The sequence below is a fragment of the Poecilia reticulata genome, chromosome 14 (assembly GCF_904066995.2).
Source record: "Poecilia reticulata chromosome 14, P_reticulata-male-v2, whole genome shotgun sequence".
In the NCBI taxonomy this organism is placed as follows: domain Eukaryota; kingdom Metazoa; phylum Chordata; class Actinopteri; order Cyprinodontiformes; family Poeciliidae; genus Poecilia; species Poecilia reticulata.
In genome coordinates, this window is record NC_088843.1 from 2527290 (window position 1) to 2547177 (window position 19888).

Here is a 19888-nt window from a genome sequence, read left to right on the forward strand (position 1 = left end):
CCCTCCTCTCTCTCGGTTTCTTCCCAGCGCTTCGTTCTTTCCAACCTTCTTAATCAAAATGGCAATAACCATTATTTCCTTCAATTGTACGCACTACCGATTTCTGTTCCACTAACACCCGAAACCTGTGTGTCTTCTATAAAAATAATAACAAAAAAATAATAAAATAAAAACTCAAAAATCCATCCCCCTTCCTCGCTCCCCTGTTACTCCCCCTCCTCTTCACTCTCTTGAAAACTCTTTAGGCTTTTCCAGCTGAGCAATTCAGGCTGAGGCGGGCGCAACCGCACTAGAGGGAAAGTCAAGTCGTGCTGGACTGGCGCGATCTCCTCGCACTGTTTCCAAATAAAAGGAAGGACTCAAATCCGCAAACAATCATGCTTCTAAAATAATGCAACATGTCGATCGGGTCTTTGCGAGGCATGGCTTTCGTTTTAACGAGCTTGTTCCTGTTTTGGTAAGTGTGGCAACTCTTTCTCTGCATTGTTGGCTGACTTCTTTACGCACGGCAACGCAGTCATATTGTGCACATAGATACTGTACACTCTTGCTATGATTTAATAGCTAATTGAATGATCTGTGTGTGTTGATCTACTTTGAATGATCTGTGTGTGTTGATCTACTTTCAGTGCGAGTACTGTTTGTGAGACGCAACACAGTGAAACCAGTATTTATTTGGATAATATCACGCGTATATTGGATAGATTACTGGATGGCTATGACAACAGGCTGCGACCTGGATTTGGAGGTATATACATATTTCTATTATTGACTTGCATGTCAATTGCTTGCAGTTAACAGTTTGGTTGTTTTTTTTCTCAGAGGATAGAGTTTCACTCCACTGCGTGTGCACTTCATTTTCTGTTTAGTGCTGATACATCATTCCTAGATTTCAACTGGATTTTTGCTTGATGTTTGAAATTTCTGCTAATTTTTGAAGTTGTCATTTATATATTTTAAAATGAAAGTTTGATTGTAACTTTTTTTTAGATATTGAGGAACATTACATAGTTTGATCCAAAGTCAGAACAACAACTTATACTTCTGCTGTAGGTCCCGTCACGGAGGTCAAAACTGACATCTTTGTCACCAGCTTTGGTCCAGTTTCAGATGTAGAGATGGTACGTAAACCTGATTAAACTCTAATTTTCAATTTGCAAATATATTGATTTAAACAGCTGTATGCAAATATACTGTTTTCCTAGTGAGTCAAAGCATATATGTCTTAACTTATAGCTCTCTCATCCTTCATTATTCAGGCATTTGAGCAGGATGTCATTAGTACAGCTTAGGATTTTAATCTGGTTGGCAATCCCCTCTACCCCCCACCTCCCTCACCCTCCACTCCATCCTTCCAGAGAGAGAGAGAGAGAGAGAGTGATGTGGCTGATGTTGGGACATGATAGGCTGGCTACTCCTGGCCTGGGATAGGCTGACTGATATATGTCTTTTGTGCTCTACACTGTAGCTTTAGATACTATTTGACTGCATCTATAGCCTGTAATATGCTGGAGGCATTTGTGTTGTGAACCATGTGAGCAGCTCTTAAAAGCTGAACAAGTTCAGTCCTATGAAAATGTGTCACAACAAACTGTTTGGAAACTTTGACTTTGATAAAACATGCATTATTGATTTCAAAGTTATTATTTTTATTTTTATTCCCAAAAGATGTTAGCCCTTTCTGGGCAGTTCATCAGATTTAGCAAATCAGACAATTGAAGCAACTAAGCATCTAAGCATGTGGAGGACAACTTGCTGAAGTTCAAACCAAGCATCACAATATGAAAGAAAGGAGATTTAGGTGATTTTGAAAGTGTTGTGGATGTTGGTGCCAAGCAGTTTGGTCTAAGTATGTTAGGAATGCTTGCAGAAAGCTGTATAAAAAGAGAAACCATCCTTTAAGCGGTGATTTGGTGGACAAAATTCTTTGCTGACACAATAAGCCATAGGAAAATGAGCTGGTTCAAGATGATAGAAAGGGAACAGTAGCTCCAAATATAGCACATGTTAAACATTGAAGCAGATGGGTTTCATTAGCAACAGACTTCTCCACCTTTAACTCCTGTCAGGTAAGAACAGGAAACATTTGCTACAATTTTCACAGTCCCATAAAACTTTGATTCAAGATTTAAGACGTGACATTTTGGGTTGGAACACATAACATGAAAGCGTGAATCCATCCTGCCTGTTTGGGGGATAGTTTCTTGGACACTTGGGATTTCTTAGTACTAAGGAGCAATGCTTAAACTGACAATGTCCATTTCTTCAACGTACCGTCTTTTGAATTTCACCTCCATCGGTCTAATGGACCAGGTTGCTTAGTTAAAATCATCTTAAACTAGTTTGCTGAAAATGATTTCACCACACTAAAATGATAGTAACCACATCTGGCAGGGGAATGGGAAATTCACATCATGAATATGCAGCAACTGTTTGACACACTCAGCAAAACCATCAAACTCTCTGATGACTGATTGAGACATTGTATTAAATGAATGGCATGAAAAATTAAGGCATTTCTGTTTGCGAAGGAGGTCAAATGCAGTACTAGTAAAGAACATCTAACAAAGTGGTAAATAAAATTACTCTGTGAAATAACTTTTCATTGGAAGTGCCTAAATAACCCAACCCTTCAGCAATAGCAGCTAGTATCCCCTCCCCCAAAATGAATAATAATCATGAGTGGGAAAATAACTCACAGCACTGGTAGCATAGTATCAAGCTGCTTTCATCAAAAACCATTGCTCACATACCCATCTGTCCTTCTCTCTGGGGTACCAAATAATAATGACTCAAGATAGTAGATGGTGGAAGCAGCATCAGCAGTATGCATGGTGTTAGTATCAGTAAAACCTGTAATTATATACACTTTGACCCCTTTCCAGGAGTACACCATGGATGTGTTCTTTCGTCAGACGTGGATTGATGAGCGGCTCAAATTCGAAGGCCCAATTGAGATCCTGCGGCTAAACAACCTTATGGTCAGCAAAATCTGGACCCCCGACACATTTTTCCGGAATGGCAAGAGGTCAATCTCTCACAACATGACCACCCCAAACAAGCTGTTCCGCATCATGCAAAACGGAACCATCCTCTACACCATGAGGTAACGGCGCTGGACTGCAAAGTTAAAACCCAGCCAAAGCCGGAATAGAGCACAGATCTGGAGAGCTGTTCAATTGAATAGGCATCCAAGAATATGCACAAACATTAAAAAGAATCATAGAGTGCCAGAAAATGTGAAATGTGCCATCTGATACTCAAAACAGTCCTTGAAAGCAATTCAAACAAACATGACTTCAAGCTTTGTTCCAAAAGTAAATATGCAGCATATAAATCCCACTGGAGTCAGTGACAGTATAAAAACATAGATTTCAAAGATAACCAGATTATTTGTGTGGCCCAACTTGACTTGTAGAGGTTAAGATACAATTTATAAGCTTTAAATAATCCATTCAATAAACCATGATACATGCTTCAAAGACACATGAACACAGATTACATAGATGGCAAGTGTGGTATAGCTAATTAAAAGAGAAATACAAGAAATGCATCTTGTGATTCAGGAAAAATAGTTCCTCAAGTATCCTATTTAATTTTTAAGCTGTATATAAAATATTATCTCGGTAGTCATTTTTTTCTGAAAACAAACTGATACATATACACACGTCATAAAAATGTCGTCAGAAAGAGCATTAACAATAGTTATAGTCTAACAGTTCAATTCCTTTTAGTTTCAGCAAGGCACAAGTATTTCTTAAATTCATGCATTTTTTGAAAGACTTTGCTTTTTGTCAGATAATTTACCAGTAACTTTTGAATTTTTAAATAATTCAGTGTCAGTATATCTGTGTGCTTAACCGTTGTGTGTGCGAGGACTGAGGCAAACGAAACAAGTTTTAGGGGTGTGGAGTCGGTTGGACCCCATTTCTACATACAAGGGTTCAGATATTTCCTCAAAGTTTTGACCTACTTAGAAGCACCACATGCTGGTCTCTGCTGTGTGCCAGGTAAACTGAAACAATTTTATTTTTTATAAATGAAATACATTAGAAACTTTGCATTAGATATATCTCCTCCCATCATAAGACTATCATAAGTGAAATTTAAAACGGTCTCCCTCCCGATGTGTATAATTAAACTGGTTAAGGGTTTTGTTTTCAGGAGAAATGTTGCCTGTGAATTCCAAGCATATTATTATTACATTAAATTATTTTAGGCATCATGAACATAGAACCAAAGCAATGGCAAAAGGCTCAGTTTTTTCTGTATGCAGGCAAAGTACATTCATTTTTACAGTGATGGTGGTGGGAAGCATTTTGCCGTGTGAATAATAAGAACATTTTGGTTTTTCTCTGTATTCCATCAACATGTCTCATCAAACAAGCTAGTGCATGAAAGTTGGCGCAATAAAATATGTACGATATATTTTTCTGTTGTATTTTCAAGTTTTCTTTCTTTACTTTTTTCTAAATGCTAATCATGACAGGTCAGCTACTGTGCTGGTATTTGAAGGGCTGGCAGAAAGAAAGCTTTGGCATAAACACTGAAATCATCAGTTTCTGTTTATGCAAAGTAGAAATACTTAGCTGATGAGATAAGACAATGCATAATATTGAAGAAAATACATTTTACCAGTATTCATAAGAAAGCTAATGATGAATTTGCTGTTGTTTTCACAGCTAAAACTAATGAAATGGCGAGTTCAGCCCTGTTGGGTGTAACTATGTTGTATGACAATATTTTTCCTTCAATGCTTAAATAATGTTCTTATTTGTCATTGTGACCCAGAGGCCTGGTTCACAATTTAGGTTGTGAAGACTTTATTAATACTAACAATTCAAAATAAGAGCCGGCGCTCAATACTCCTCTCATAAATAGGGCTTTGTGAGACAACCTTTGTTAGTGACCATCTATTCTATTATTATTTTTGGTTTATTAAATGTATTCATTTATTAAGCAATGTGATTGAGGGATGCAGGTATTTTTCTTAATTTATTCCCACATCTTGAATACTTGTGTGCTTTGTTTCAGTGTACTAACTAACTGCACCATGTTGCAAAATCCAGGTGAAACCAGCAGCCGTTATCCAGTGTTGGTTTAAATGAAAAATTGATTTCAGCTTTCCTTGTTCTAACAGATTAACTATAAATGCAGAGTGTCCAATGCGCCTCATGAACTTCCCAATGGACGGCCATGCCTGCCCACTCAAATTCGGGAGCTGTGAGTTTTGTCTTTTGTTAAGTGTCAGTGGTTTGACAGATGGTGTCACTCTCAAATGATCACACTGCCACATTGTAACTGACCATTTGACAAGATGTCTTCTGGCTGCAGTTTGAAACATCAAATGTTGCAGCTCAAATGTGTTTCTCCTTCCTGTTTGTTTGCAGTATCTGGCAAAAGTATCATGAAATTTTGAGATATTCAATGGAATAAAACACCAAGTAGTATGGATTTCTAAAATGCAAAAAAAAAGAGATATACAGTAATTCTTTATCTACATTTTTATGAATAAAAATCTAAAAGTATTGGATGCATATTTATTTTTCTGTTCTTAGAGGTATCTCTGGGTCAGCTGACTTCATATGTAGACATGGACACATTTCTAACATGAACATGTTTTGAACCAAATTATCCTATTGCAGCTCTTACTCTGTGTAGGGTTTGTTTGACTGGATGATAGACATTTGTCCCAGTCTCAAGTTCTTTAAAATATATATGTTTCTGAGTTTTCCCTGTAATTCCCTCTTTTAATGCATGATGCTGTCATTTCCAGCGTTCTTGTTTTCTTTTTTTAAGGTTTTTTTGGCTCTAGTGGCCTTTATTTGAAAGTAGTTTGACAGGAAAGAGGGTTATGAGAGGGAAGGCCTCAATACATGGGTTGTGCTTTGCCCCTGGACCACCACAACACCCGCGTTCATGTTTTCTATGTCATAATACAACTTTTCCACCAAATTTTCAATATGAAGACAAAAAGTTCAGTTTTGATCTCATTCAACCAGAACATGTTCTTCAACGCTTTTGCTATGTCCCCTATAAGGCTAATTGCAAAATTTCTAGGGAATTATTTTAGAAATTTATTTCACCTTATAGTTATGCCACACTATTTTCATCTTCAGATGACAAATTTAAGATGTTAAAACATTGTTATATATTTTAGAACCCTGTTTTAAACTTTCCTTCTATTTTTTCAGTCACCAGTCTGTGTTTGTTGGTCTCCATGATACTTTTATCTTTTCCTCTGTTTGTTCATAAATGTTTACCTGGAAGGAGAATTTAAGCCAGCTGGTTGTACTGAATTTTATTTAAGGTTATCACAGTAAAGAGAACTGAAAACTTTTTTTTTTTTTTTGCCATTTTCAGAATTTTGTTTGTAAAACTTTGAAATTTTGAACCTAATTTTCCTCCCTGTAACATTTTATTTGAATGGGGGTGAATAAGACTGACATGACACTGTAATAAACATGACATAACACATGTCATAAACATGAATAAGCCTTCATGAATATTTATGACTGTTGTCATAAAGCATCATTTGGTAAATTATGACACTTTTAATACAAAGTCAACATTATTCAAAATGTCTTTGTTATGACAACTTGACATTAACCAATAAATCATTACTGTTTAAACTTTACCTTTAATAACATAAAGTTACCTAATTTTTAAAGTGCAATCAGTAATACTTTTATTACAAATTTATATCAGTAATGATTTCTTGGTTAATGTCAAGTTGTCATAACAAAGACATTTTGAATAAAGTCAACTTTGTATTAAAAGTCTCATAATTTACAGAATGACGCTTTATGACAACAGTTATAAATATTCATGAAGGCTTATTCATGTTCATGACAGGAGTTATGTCATGTTTATTACAGTGTTATGTCAGTCTTATTCACCCCCTTCAAATCAAGTGTTACCTTCCTCCCTATTTAGTATTGTACTTCTTTGGTTTGTCACAAAATACTTTGAAAATTTGACTTTTGCAAAATGTACTTTTAACCCTTGTGCGTGCGAGGCAACTGATCCAAGTGATACGGTATGGTGTGGGGTCGGCTGGACCCCGTTTGTAAACACAAGGGTTAAGTTTTGTTAGGAGTGCTTATAGTGGAAGCTTATCTTCTTTTAATCATTAATATGCATTCTTAAACATTTTAGATGAACTGTTTGTATATTTTTCTTGAGGACCAAATTCTAACAGAGGTCTCGCATATCTTCTCCATAGATGCATACCCCATCAGTGAGATTGTGTACACATGGAAGAAAGGACCTTTATCTTCTGTTGAAGTCCCACAGGAGTCATCCAGCTTGTTGCAGTATGACCTCATTGGTCAGACTGTATCAAGCGAGAGGCTGAAGTCCAACACAGGTCATCAAATTTATCTTCTAAACTCATTCACTGATTACACTAATTAGATCTGAAAGCTTTTTGTTCAGATTTGGCATAACCCATGCATAACTGATCTTTTTTTTTTTTTTTACAATGTGTAACAAGAGCTTTTCTAAATGTAATATTAGTGTTTCCAAAAGCATTTGTGAATTTGGAACTGAGCAGTGAAAATAATCATAAATATCCAGCATTTTGACATTATGGGAATGTTTTATAACAGCTCTGCATTTTTATGTTGGAATTAAAATGTAGTTGTTAAGAAACATTGACAAAAAAACATGTAGAAATTAGCTGTTTGTATGATTTGGATTTTATGTTTAACTCTTGCAGGTGAATATGTCATAATGACTGTCCACTTCCATCTTCAAAGGAAAATGGGTTTCTTCCTGATTCAGACCTACATTCCCTGCATAATGACTGTCATTCTGGCACAAGTTTCCTTCTGGATTAACAAGGAATCAGTTCCAGCTCGGACTGTCTTTGGTAATTTGCCTTTAAATCCGTTTTGCTTTTTTTGTATAATTTGCAAAATTACTTTTCAGGCTTCATTTATTTCAAACTAAAAATAGACACCAAACTATACTATATGGAGGATCATGCATTCTTTGTCTCTCAGAATTGAGCTTTGTGAAAAATACAACACCCATAATGTTTGCCAAAAATTGCAGCCAAATGGTCTTTCAAACAATTGAGGCTGTTTTAATTTATAGGTCACTAAAGTTACCTAGTAAAACAGAGAAGATGCTCAGATTCTCATGAACTTGTAGATTGTTAGATGTTCATATAAAACTGTATTTGTGTTCATTCAAACATCTCCCATCCTAACTGGTGGAGCTGGAAAAGAAACTGCAAAGCAGAATGGATGAAGCTGCCTAAATGTGTGCTAAGATTCAAACAGACTCCAGGTTGTTGATCCAAAGGTGGATCAGCAAAGTATTAAGGAAAGGCTGTGAATACTTCAATTTGATTTCTTGTTTTTTTAATTATTAATAACTTTGCAAAGCACTCAAAAATCTTTCTTTGACATTGCCATAGTGGAGTATTTGCTGTTAGAATTTTGGAGAAAGAAATTAATTTAATACAACTTGGAATAAGGCTGTAACATAAAGTGAAATGCTGCAAATACTTTCCATATAAATTATGTCAATGCAAAAAACACTGTTTGTTGGGTGAAAATGGGCGCAACTCTGCCTTTTTTTCAGAATGAGAAGCATGTGCAAATTCAGTTTTGCAAACATTTAAAACCAAACAAACCAATCTTTTTAAAAATACTTCAATTAGCGTGGCATTAACATGGTTTTACAAATTCCCCAAATCTTTATCATTTATAGTGGAATGCACATACGAATAAAAACATATAGACACTTTGTTATTGAAACACGCAATTTTAAAGCCATAGCTTTTTAAGACAGCCTACACATTTCCATCTTTAACTTTTTGATTCAAAATACTCTTTGAGGCTTCTTTGTAGAACTTTTTCCAACTAGAGAAACGTAATTATCTTCTGTTCTACACTCTAATTCTAATTATAATTCTGAATTTTAATTTCTCAGTTCTACCTCTACTGTGGTGCAGCTTAATTAACTGGGAAAATATCCGTTTTGGAACCGGTCATGCCAGGACTGAGAGGGGGAGGATGTTTACTTGGCTCTCTTCCGAGCACTCACAGGTTCCACTTTCTCACATTACATTACGCTACAGTTGCCACTGAGCTCCAGCCCCGGGAGCTGAGAGGGTGAGAGACACTAAACAAAGACAGAGATAAACTGAGAGGAATAACAGGCATGAAAAGAGACAATGAAGAATAGAAAATGTGTGAAAGTACATGGCTAGAGCTATCATTTGCAAATGCATTTCCACTTCTGGGAAATTCAACAAGCAGCAGCTGAGTAGAATTACTCTGCTACCTCTTGCAGCTCACAGCTTTTCCCTCTTCTTCCGAAGTGAGCCAATGCTTCAACAAGCCTGCACTTTGCTTTAGAGAATAGATCCAAGTCATTAGAGTCAGTAAGGGAGTTCAGACCCCATGTAGAAATGCAATCTGTGGCAAGTCATTGATGTCATTCTTCCTGCAGCTTTCTGGTCTCCTACTGTTGGATATGAGATAAATTGTTTATTCTCTAGATGAGCCCTAAGTCAACTTAGAAAACCTGCATCTGGATTTATAACAAACTGGATGAAACTGTTAAAAACACATGGGATACATTGTTATTATTTTCTTTGTGGTGAAGAACTCTTTGGAGAATTCAGAACCAATCTTGGTTAACATTTTGCAGCTTTAATAGAAAGTTTTATTCTGCTTCTCATTTCTGTTTCCCAGGTATGTTTACTGTCGGTAAACAGAACTTTAAATAGAGAACTTTGCTGTTTTGGCTCATGTCTTTCTTTACTACGACAGACTGGAACAGCACCCATTTTACATTTTAAACTTCTCCATTTGAGACAAAGAATGAACTGGAGGGAGTAAATCCACCTTTTTTGAAAACTATGGCTGCAGATTCAGATTAGCTGACTCATACAAATGGCTGGGAAATGCCTCAGGGTACGGTAAAGATGCCACATCATCTGCAAGAGGTAATTATGAGACCCTTAGGCTCCTAAACCAGACATCCTCCCCACGAACCACACAAATAGAATCTGTGAAAAGTTGTAACACTGGCAGAGTCCAACTGGCAGTGGTGTGAAGGCAGACACAGCTTTTGATTTGGTGTATGGGTTGGCCTTTGAAAGCATCACTGCACAGTACTTCAAGGGACATGGTCATAAACTCTCTAGATCCACAAACCCCATGTTGAGTGGACTGAAAAATCCCCACGGCCTTCTGAGGAATGCTGCAATAGCAAAGATGTCCAATGTTTCCATTGTCTGGACAAAAGCCACACCCTGATCATGGACTCAACCTCCTGTCTTTAGATGACTCTCTGCTTTATCACACCTGGATCAGCTCATCAGCAGAACTCTGTAATGCTTGACTGCAAGCTAGGGATGAAGTTTATCCATGTAAGTCAAAAGTGTAGGACAGGGGACACATCTAAAAGCTGCAGGACCCTGGCACACCACTGGCTGACTGCCAAAGGAGGAACGACGTTGTGGTCACTGCTGTAGACCAAACTTTCCTTATGAAATTGAGACATATAGTCCCTCAATAGTTGATACACACTCCAGGTCCCATTAGTATACCATCGAAACAAAAACAGAAATAGAAAAAAATAAATATTTTTACACACATCACATTTTGTGTAATCCATTTCTTTTCAAGCCAGAGGTTACAAAAGGGAGTAAATCGACAAGGCTGGTCCTCTAACTCGGGTGTGAGGGTAGGGGAACTTCAAAGTCTTACCCAACCATTTTTTTGTTTGTAGATTATTTATAAATTGATTTTTTCATATTTGGATATCCAAACGTAAAGCTTCCCATTGCGCACTCTTAAAATTCTGTAATGACACAGTGCTTTTGTACTTGAAATACCTAAAGAAAGTCATTTCCATGGTAGTTTTGTTCATATTCATGATGAGCCATTGAAAGGAAGATAAAAGAAGGGAAGGGAGTAGAGCAGAGGCCTGCTTGTCAACAACCTCTGCAAGCGCTGAGAGTCCCCTGAGCCCAGGTTATACAGACTTAATTGAGTATGGCCTAAATTGTACCTTACTTTTTTCGCTGTAAAAGCACATAAATGCCCCAAGCGTTTAATTTGTATCCTGTCTCTCTACTTCTTCCCCCTCCCACACTTTTTCGTTCCCATTCTGTTGCCTCTCCCTCCCACCATGACAGCCTTTCTTCCCATGTCCCCCATTCATTGTGATAGAGACAGTCACCACTGGTTGACTGCCAAAGGGGGCTGCATTTGAGAGTTGTTAGCATTTACTGTTTAAGCTTACAGAGAATGCTTTTAAAACATTATGAGGTGCATTAAACCCCTACACGAATCCCAAAGCGGCTAATGAAATGTGTGCAACTAAAGCACACATTTGGTAAAATGCAGGCAGGAATGTTCAATGGTCCTTTTTCTCTTGCTAACTTTAGCTTGATGAAAGTGAACTAGATATGTACTTTGCTAATGGGCTCTCAAAAAAGTCCTTTATCATTAGCACTTTCAACATAATTAAGTAATGGACTGGGGAAAGTTGCTTCCCAATGATTGAAATACAACACAATGTAAAGACCGATTAATATATATATATGCCACACAATGGACTCCACAGTAAATACTTACCCATTACAGTCAAAGATAGTGTTTACGCTGCCTTCGCATGGTGGTGCATCGTGCCATCTGTCAAAATTAGAATGGATTCTATTTTCGCCAGACGCCAGAGCAATGTTGAGTCAATCTTCAAAGATCACATGACACCAAAAGAAAACAAACAAGCGCAATATTTGTATTTTCAAAATAATTCATCAAGACAGACTATATTCTCAAAATTCTAGCTATATTAATGAATATATGGGTATGCATTTTCCACATGCTCTGCACCTTCGTGTTTCTCAGAACAGCACAGCCGCTTAATATCAGGCTGGTCAGGTTTGGTGTTGCATTCCTTATGTTGCATGCTCAATATTTGAGTTGTAAAGTTTCACACTAAACAAATTTACTTTTTGGTTTAAGTTTGCCATAAAAGAAAAAAAAAATTTGAAAGTCATACTTTCATTTTGTCATTTATAAATGTCATTGTTACGGACTACATATTTATTTCAAAAGCTAAATCTTTGATTTATAGTCTGAATATCTGGCTTATAAGGTAAGTGATGTTTGTGCAAACTAAATATTTAGTTCCCAATTAAAGATGCAATTCTAACCACAGAAAAAATATAAAAAGTTTAATTTTTCTTCTGTGGTTTGATGTTATTTTAATGAGACAGTATAGATAAAAGACAATAAAATTTTTCTAACTGCTTTGACCACTGGCCAACTTATTGCTTGCTATCAAGGAAACTTTTTTTTTTTCTGTTTTTGATATACAAACTATGTAATGTAGTTTACAAACCTGTGAAAATAGAAAGACTGACATTCTTCCCTACTTCTGGATGCCAGAGTGACAAGTCAAATTGAAGATGGTAATTAAAACAATATCTTAATGTCAAGAGGCTGGAAATTTAATCCAGACATTTGCAGTCAAGTTTTCTTACTTTCTTACTACTATTCAAAAGATACACGATGTAAGATTTCCTTAAAATGTTAGTTTTTTCTTCAAAGTGTAACATGTTTCCTACTTATTCATTTATTTATTTTCTAAAATGTAAAACAGATTATTTCATTATTTTATGTAATATTTTGGAATAGAATACAGTGACTAAAAGTGACATCCCTGTTACAAAGTTTGAGGAAATTACAGAAATTGGATTATCATTTGTTGCATTACATCAAATAGAGTCAATTTGTTTTCGTCTGTGCACTGTGTCAGTTTGGCTTGTTAATCTTAGCAGTGACCAAACTGCATGTCCACCACAGAAATATGTCGCTCTGGAATCCAGCTGAGCTTGGACGTTTGAGAACTTTAAAGGGGCAGCTGCTGGAAGTTATTTTAAAAAATGGCCACACTGAAAAAAATAATACTCAATACATCCATTACTGGTTAAATTAAAACAACTTTATTTTCCTAATTGGATAATAAACTACTTCATCCAGTCAAGAGCTGCTGCTACATTTAATCCAAAGGAGTTAGCTTATGTTGCGCGGTCATCTAAATGGACCCCTCTCTTCTTTCTTTAAAGAGTTTTTTGGGGGGTTATTATTGAGGAGAGGCCCTGGAGCAAAACCAGAAATGGCTGAAAGATGCAAAGATATTTGTAGATGTTTACTATGGTGGGCAGGAGCGTGACAAGAGTAGCAAGGGGGAGGAGTGTCTGGATTTCCCCAACAACCAGATCTTGGAAAAGTAGAGGGCAGCAAATGGATGATATATATCAATAAAAAGATTTAATGTTTAATTGAAAATACTGATAAACAGAATATGAAACCTTGAGCAGATCCGTGTTGTGAACTTCTTCTCATCTTTGTTTTCAGGCATCACCACTGTCCTGACCATGACAACATTAAGCATCAGTGCACGGCACTCCCTCCCTAAAGTTTCGTATGCCACCGCAATGGATTGGTTCATTGCTGTGTGCTTTGCCTTCGTCTTCTCTGCCCTCATTGAGTTTGCGGCTGTCAACTACTTTTCAACACTCCAAGCCAACCGAGAGCTGCGAAAGGCAGCAGCCATAAAGGCAGCCGCTCAAGAAGCAGCAGCAGCTGCAGCCGTGGTTCCAGCAGCAAGCACAGGGACAGAGGGAGACGTTGCTTCGGTAAGTCAGGCATATGCTCTCCCACTGGTGTTTACATGTGTCAGCATATGTTCAATGACATGTGAGCTAATGCTTAAACTGAACCAGATAAGGATGGGTCACATGGCCTTGTGTTGATAACTACACAATACTTTTTTGTGGCTATTGAAAACATATGCAATTTGAGGTGCATTTTGACTTATATTTTAACTCATATGGGAATATGAGTCCTTATAAGGTGTTATGGTTACACGTGAACATTCATCTAAACGGTAGAGCTGCTGTTATAAATGATGATCAGAGCAGATGGTTCTTGGTGAAAAATAGGACTTTCCTTGGCCTAATTACATGCCTGTACCTGTCGTCATTAATCTCCACTGAAGTGAACATTTCTGGGGTTTTTTCTTCTTGTAAATGAGAAGGGAGTTCCTAAAACTTAGGATGGCTTGTGTTTTTACTAACTGTACATTTTGTAAGACTTCAGTTTTGAAGCTTTGACTATGTTGGTCAACTGCCAGAAACAAGGTAATAACTGTAATATTTCAACACAAAGTAACAATTACATGAAAAAAAGGACAGTCACTCTGGAAATAAAAGATGAATAAAGAGAAACAAATTATGTTTTCAGCTAAAATATGCTGCTGACAAAGTGGAAGTATTAAAACCCTTAAAATAAATCCTTCACTGGAGTAACTTCCTTTGTAAAGGAATATTTACACAGTAAATTTAATCTGTCAGGAGTAATAGTTGTATGTTAAGAAACTACAGTTTTTCATAAAATCACAGTTGCCATACAGTGGTAGTCCTGCTGGTAATTTTTTGTAAAAAGCCCTTTTCCCACAGAGACTGCATTTTATGTCTCCTCTTAATATTTTGCATGTTTGGATCACTACTAGAGTGGGAGCTTTTGTCCTTGCACAAAAATCCTGAAGTTCATCCAGAATCCTGATGATCCGTTATGTTCTTTTCTCTTCAGATTTCCACAGAGCAGGGATCTTTAAATGCATGTTTTAGAGCCTCTGACCAACAAGTTTCAGATGCGTCTCTGCTCCAACAAACCAACTAAAAATCTGACCAATAATAATAAAAAAACATGTTTCTGTTTTTTGGGCAAAAAGACAAAATCAAAGCATAAATGCACTAAAGGTTCCTATGACTTTCCTATGACATATTCTTCACATATTCCTTCTTCCATTGCTTTATGTTAGACCCACGATCATTCACAGAGAAAATGGCTGTAAATACTAATCATGATAAACTTTACAAGGCTTCCAGTTACTGTTAAAGAATTGTTTTGCAAACGGCATGTTCACCCTTTTACCTGGGGTGCAAATATGTGTGGTGGACACTTATTCTGGATAAACTATTTTAAAATACACATTATTTTTGATGTGTTGGGGACATATTCATGCCAGGATGATTCTTTTGACAGTACTAAGTTGCTCAAAAACTAAAAAGAAAATAACATTTTATTGCAAAGTGTCATGTCCAAGAAGTACATATTGAAATTGAAAACAAATAGTTCCAAAAGGCCAGTAAAATAACTCGTAAACAGTGTTTAAAAATGTATGAAAACTTTAAAAATACCTTAAGACCATTAAAAAAATTATTTTAAAAAAAACCTTGCTGTTTGCCTGAGAAGTGATTCAAGAATTCTGCATTAACTTTGCCATTTTTTAGTTGGTTCTGTTGCATCATTGGTTTATTTCAACATGCTTGCGTTTGCCTAGGGATGTTTCTCTTCGTCTTAATGCAAAAACAGTTTAAGCTCTGTAATTTTCTAACTTCTGCTTGTTTTACTGAAACCACTTTTTTGACAGGATGGAATAAAACAGTATAAAGTATAAACAGCATTGATTGATGTTTATGCATCGATTCCAAATAAGTAACTTTGAAAAAACACCTTTCTTGTGAATATGTATGCGTTACTTCTCATGGTAAAAAATCATTGAAATGTGTGCCAAAATCTTAACTGGTTTAATTTTACAGATGTGCTGTACTTCTTGGTAAATACAAATCTACATTGACAGTTTTTTTTGTCCCTTTGTGAGTGGAGTTTTTTTTCTCTTGCCAAATCATCACACATTGTTAACAGCTTTTTCCGGACTTGCAGTTACCGTTTGTGGTTATACAACATCAACAGGGTTATAGAACTGGGCTCAGATGGGTGTAGGGATTTTATCCTTAGTGTATTTTTTTGAGAAATAGCTTCATTCATCCTCTAAGAGATTCTGTTTTTTGTGTAGAGACCACTGAGCTTTGCCTGTGCTTGCGTCTCCCCATTATATACTTCTAAAGCATTGTTGTGGATGTTTTGATGGATGAGATTGGTTTGTTCCTTTTAAAGGCCAACTGGCTGTCGGCATTTTGTGGTAAATAGTCAGCTCTTACAGTGTCTACCCCACTTAGCCATCTGGCAGTTAGTGGTTAAGTGGAAGCTGTTTAAAATAGAGTTTTGTGTGTGTGTGTGTATGCGTGTGTGTGTTTTATGTTGGGTGTTCCTGGTTTTTTCATGGATACTCTTACTTCAACCAGGTAATAACATCTTGCATCCAGATTGTCGTGGAAAATATTGTTATAGTGATGAGTTTAAAAACCTTTACTTGTTAGTGTTTGCAGTTTGCATCTATAAGAGAGGGCTTGTACACCAGCTTACTTGTCTAATTGTTGAAATGTCCAATCACAAGAGAGCAGTGTAGTATACAGGACAACACAAATTCATTTCGGATGTTCATGCAGCAGTACAGATTTTAAGGGCATTTGGTCACAGTGTCTTTGCTCTCATCATGATTGCTGATGCCAGGAAATCTATGATTGAATGGGGACATTTGTAGCTGACATTAAAGTATAGTTACAAATAATCACGTGTTTAAAATGGAAGCTGGAGCCATTAGTTGTTCCGTGGATGATTTGTTTTATCAGATTTAATCTTTTTTTTCAGTTTTTATAGATGATTCATTTTCTTTTTCAGTTGTGATTACGTATAATTTACACATTGCATGCATATTATATGTAAGATACCATTGCATATCGGTATATTTATTTGTTACAGACTGTGAGTTTTTTTTAAATTGAACTCAATGAACATAAAGTGTTAAGTCTTGGGACAGATTCCTAATTACAGTTTGGTCTGGCTATTGACTGGGCTATCCCAACACAGGTTTGGATTTTGCAGGTTATATTCATATCCATTTTTATATTCATTTTTCTACAACATAATTTCAACTTAAATTTACTTCAGTCCAGGCTGGATGAATTGGATTTGACTGAAAAACAACTCAGTTGTAGACAACAGTCATTTATTTTAATGCTTTTTTTCACATATTTATCACAGTTGCCATGTAAAGTCATGAAACGTATTGTATAATTGTAATGCATTCTCTGGAAGGACATCTAGGATATATGTAAATGTGAAGTATGAAAATGTTCAAAAACAATCTGTAGCACATCAAAATGGTTCCTGTTCAGAGTTTCCAGTGTCTTATGGAATGAATGTATTCCAGACCAGAGATGCTTCAGAAGCAAAGTTAGGCCTAAGTTTGTCATTTCCAGTCTACGATTTGTTCCAGTATACTCCATGCAATCATTCTTCTATTTGCAGTCATTTGGTCTGTGCACAATGTAAAAATGTGCATGCAGAAAATGCACTCCAGCATTTCTTCTTCATTGTGTTTTAATGAAGCTTACAACTGTAAGATTCTACTATTTCTGTTTTTTTATGACTGTTTTTAAGTCCTTTGTCACGTTTAACTTAATTTCTTGTGCACACATGCAGGTTTTCATCACTGCATTCCATTCTCTTCAACTTTAACTTTTGGTAAAAACACCACAAACTCCACTTTATGCAGTTTTTCACTCTGTAGGTCCGAAAGACACTCGAACTGATGTACGTTAATTTATGCGATCTACAGTAAACTCTGTCTGCGCCATCATTTCATTTGCTCAACACACCCTCCCTCTCTCTCTCGCTCTCTCCCAGTCTCCTATTTGTCTCTGTAACTATGTGATAACCACAGAGAGTGACATGAGCGGACAGCCAGTGGCTCGGCAAATGATGCTGTTGCAGATTATGTAAGAGCTGTAGATTAAGGAAAATCCAGCAGATCACTGCAAGCTCAGAGGAAAGAGGGCAGACACCGCAATAAAGATGGGAGGGGGCTTGGAAAGCAAGCCCAGTCCGTTTTTATGAAACAAGATGGAGAGATGGGTTAGAGTGGGTCCTGGGTATGTGTTGGTGTGTGCATTTGTGCTATAGAGTTACACTGGAAGAATAGAAAGAAAGAGAGTAGGAGGAATGCATCATAGAAAATGACTGCTTTCACCAAATATGTAGGAGGGAAGACTCTTCATGACATGGAGAAGCAAAAAAAATCCCCAGGAATAGAAAAAATCATGCAGTCATGAGGTAAAATACCTGGTATGACTATGAAGTTTTTCAAATAATCTTTTTGTCCCAACCTCCCAATTTTTTGTGACAGGTAAGACTGTGGAAAAGAAAAGTTTTGTAAGTTCTACTTCGAACATACATCACGTTTTCATGAATTCTCTGCTTATTGTAGAATCTCCATCTAATATCTGAGAGTCAAACAATGTTTTAATATCATGTAATTTTTAATACATGCACACAGTAACACCACCTGGTCATTTACCTGTGTTTAGGCAGGTCAAGAATGTCCCTGAAGTAATGACAACTACTGAACCAAAAAGAGCTTAAAGGTCATCTTTTATTGAATAATCTGTGCTACAATGTCATGGGCATAGTTGTTTCAAAATAGTTATTACATAAATGCAATCACACACACACACACACACGCATGCACACGCACATGCACACACACGCGCACACACACACACACACACACACACACACACACGCACACACACACACACACACGCACACACACGCACACACGTATATGAATATTTACTTAACCTCACATACTGCACTGGATAAACAGTTCTTAGAAACATCAGCTTATAATTATGAATATATTGGATTCGTTATTTTGTTAAATATTAGAAAAAGGTATAACTTTTTTGTTTAGTTGTAAAAGTTATTTCAGGTTTTTTAAATTAACTGCTTGCTGTTAGTATTTCTAATACTGTCTCTGTTGAGCAGTTTCTGAACTCAAAGAGAAAAATTTAATATTCAGACAAATCCAGCAAAAATATCGCAAGTTCACTTCAGTTCCAAAACTGATGGAATTTACATAAAATTTTTTGCAGAATTTGAGCGTAGTGAGAAACTGAGTTGAATTTGTTACATAATTTAAAAACATAATTTCTCTCTGCGCCCCCAGAACTACTTATTATGCATCATCATCTTAATAATTTAGAGGATTGTTTGATTTATTGAAATCGCCCTGGAACATCATGATGTGACGTTTCTGTGCTTCACACAGAATTGTTTTTTTTTTTAGACTGTGTTAATTTGCAGCAAGAAGCTTTGCACATCCTGTCCTAGTTCCTAGATATATTTTCTGCTCTCATATTGTACCTGATTTACAACAAATATTGCCAGAGAGTGTGTATTGTGATCATAATTAGTTGAAATTTCATAAGCCACAGGATAACCATGTGTCAATGTGCTGAGTGTCAGTCTGCACACAGAGAATAACACAACAATAAAAAGACTGTGGGTGTGTTTCTATGATTTTAAATAATATTTTTGAGATTCTGTAGTTTTACAACCCTATTTAATTTACAATATGCTCATCAATCAATCAATCAAATTTTATTTGTATAGCACATTTCAGCAGCAAGGCATTTCAAAGTGCTTTACATAATTAAAATAAAAACAGAAATAAACAGTGAGAAAGAGAGAAATTTAAAAAATAAATAAAAATAAAAAAAACAAACTCCCGTTGTCCTTTGCGGAATTTAACTAACTATAGAGGACTCCGCCGTCCTTTGCGGAATTTAACTATTTCATAGAGGACTCCGCCGTCCTTTAGCAGGGGACGCCGCCGTCCCACACAGAATTTAACTAACTTAGAGTTAGGGGAGTCTGCCCTCCCGCGGACTTTAACTGCTTTTATTGTACCTGACAGTGCCTAGGATTCTCAGGGTTTAACTTCTTACCAGAGGACGCCGCCGTCCCACACAGAATTTAACTAACTTATAGTTAGAGGAGTCTGCCCTCCCGCGGACTTTAACTGGTTCCATTCCATTTCCATTCCACTTTAATTTTCATCGTTTTCCACCCTCATTTTTCACTTTCTTCCCCATACATAAAAG

At 36.5% G+C, this 19888-nt stretch overlaps 1 protein-coding gene across 2 annotated transcripts in view; it reads left to right on the forward strand.

Moving 5' to 3' along the window:
* The first annotated feature begins 243 nt into the window (after positions 1 to 243).
* The window catches only part of gabra6b (gamma-aminobutyric acid type A receptor subunit alpha6b), a 29272-nt gene continuing 9627 nt past the window's right edge, over positions 244 to 19888 (forward strand). Inside the window, exons 1-8 of one of the 2 annotated variants that reach the window (XM_008426913.3) lie at positions 244 to 457; positions 630 to 748; positions 1054 to 1121; positions 2886 to 3106; positions 5141 to 5223; positions 7226 to 7369; positions 7721 to 7873; positions 13392 to 13672. In XM_008426913.3, the coding sequence (XP_008425135.1) occupies positions 399 to 457; positions 630 to 748; positions 1054 to 1121; positions 2886 to 3106; positions 5141 to 5223; positions 7226 to 7369; positions 7721 to 7873; positions 13392 to 13672 (1128 nt within the window). In that variant the 5' untranslated portion in view covers positions 244 to 398. Of the gene's footprint in view, positions 458 to 629; positions 749 to 990; positions 1122 to 2885; positions 3107 to 5140; positions 5224 to 7225; positions 7370 to 7720; positions 7874 to 13391; positions 13673 to 19888 lie in introns of those variants that run through there. The other variant, XM_081615974.1, reaches the window with a different exon arrangement.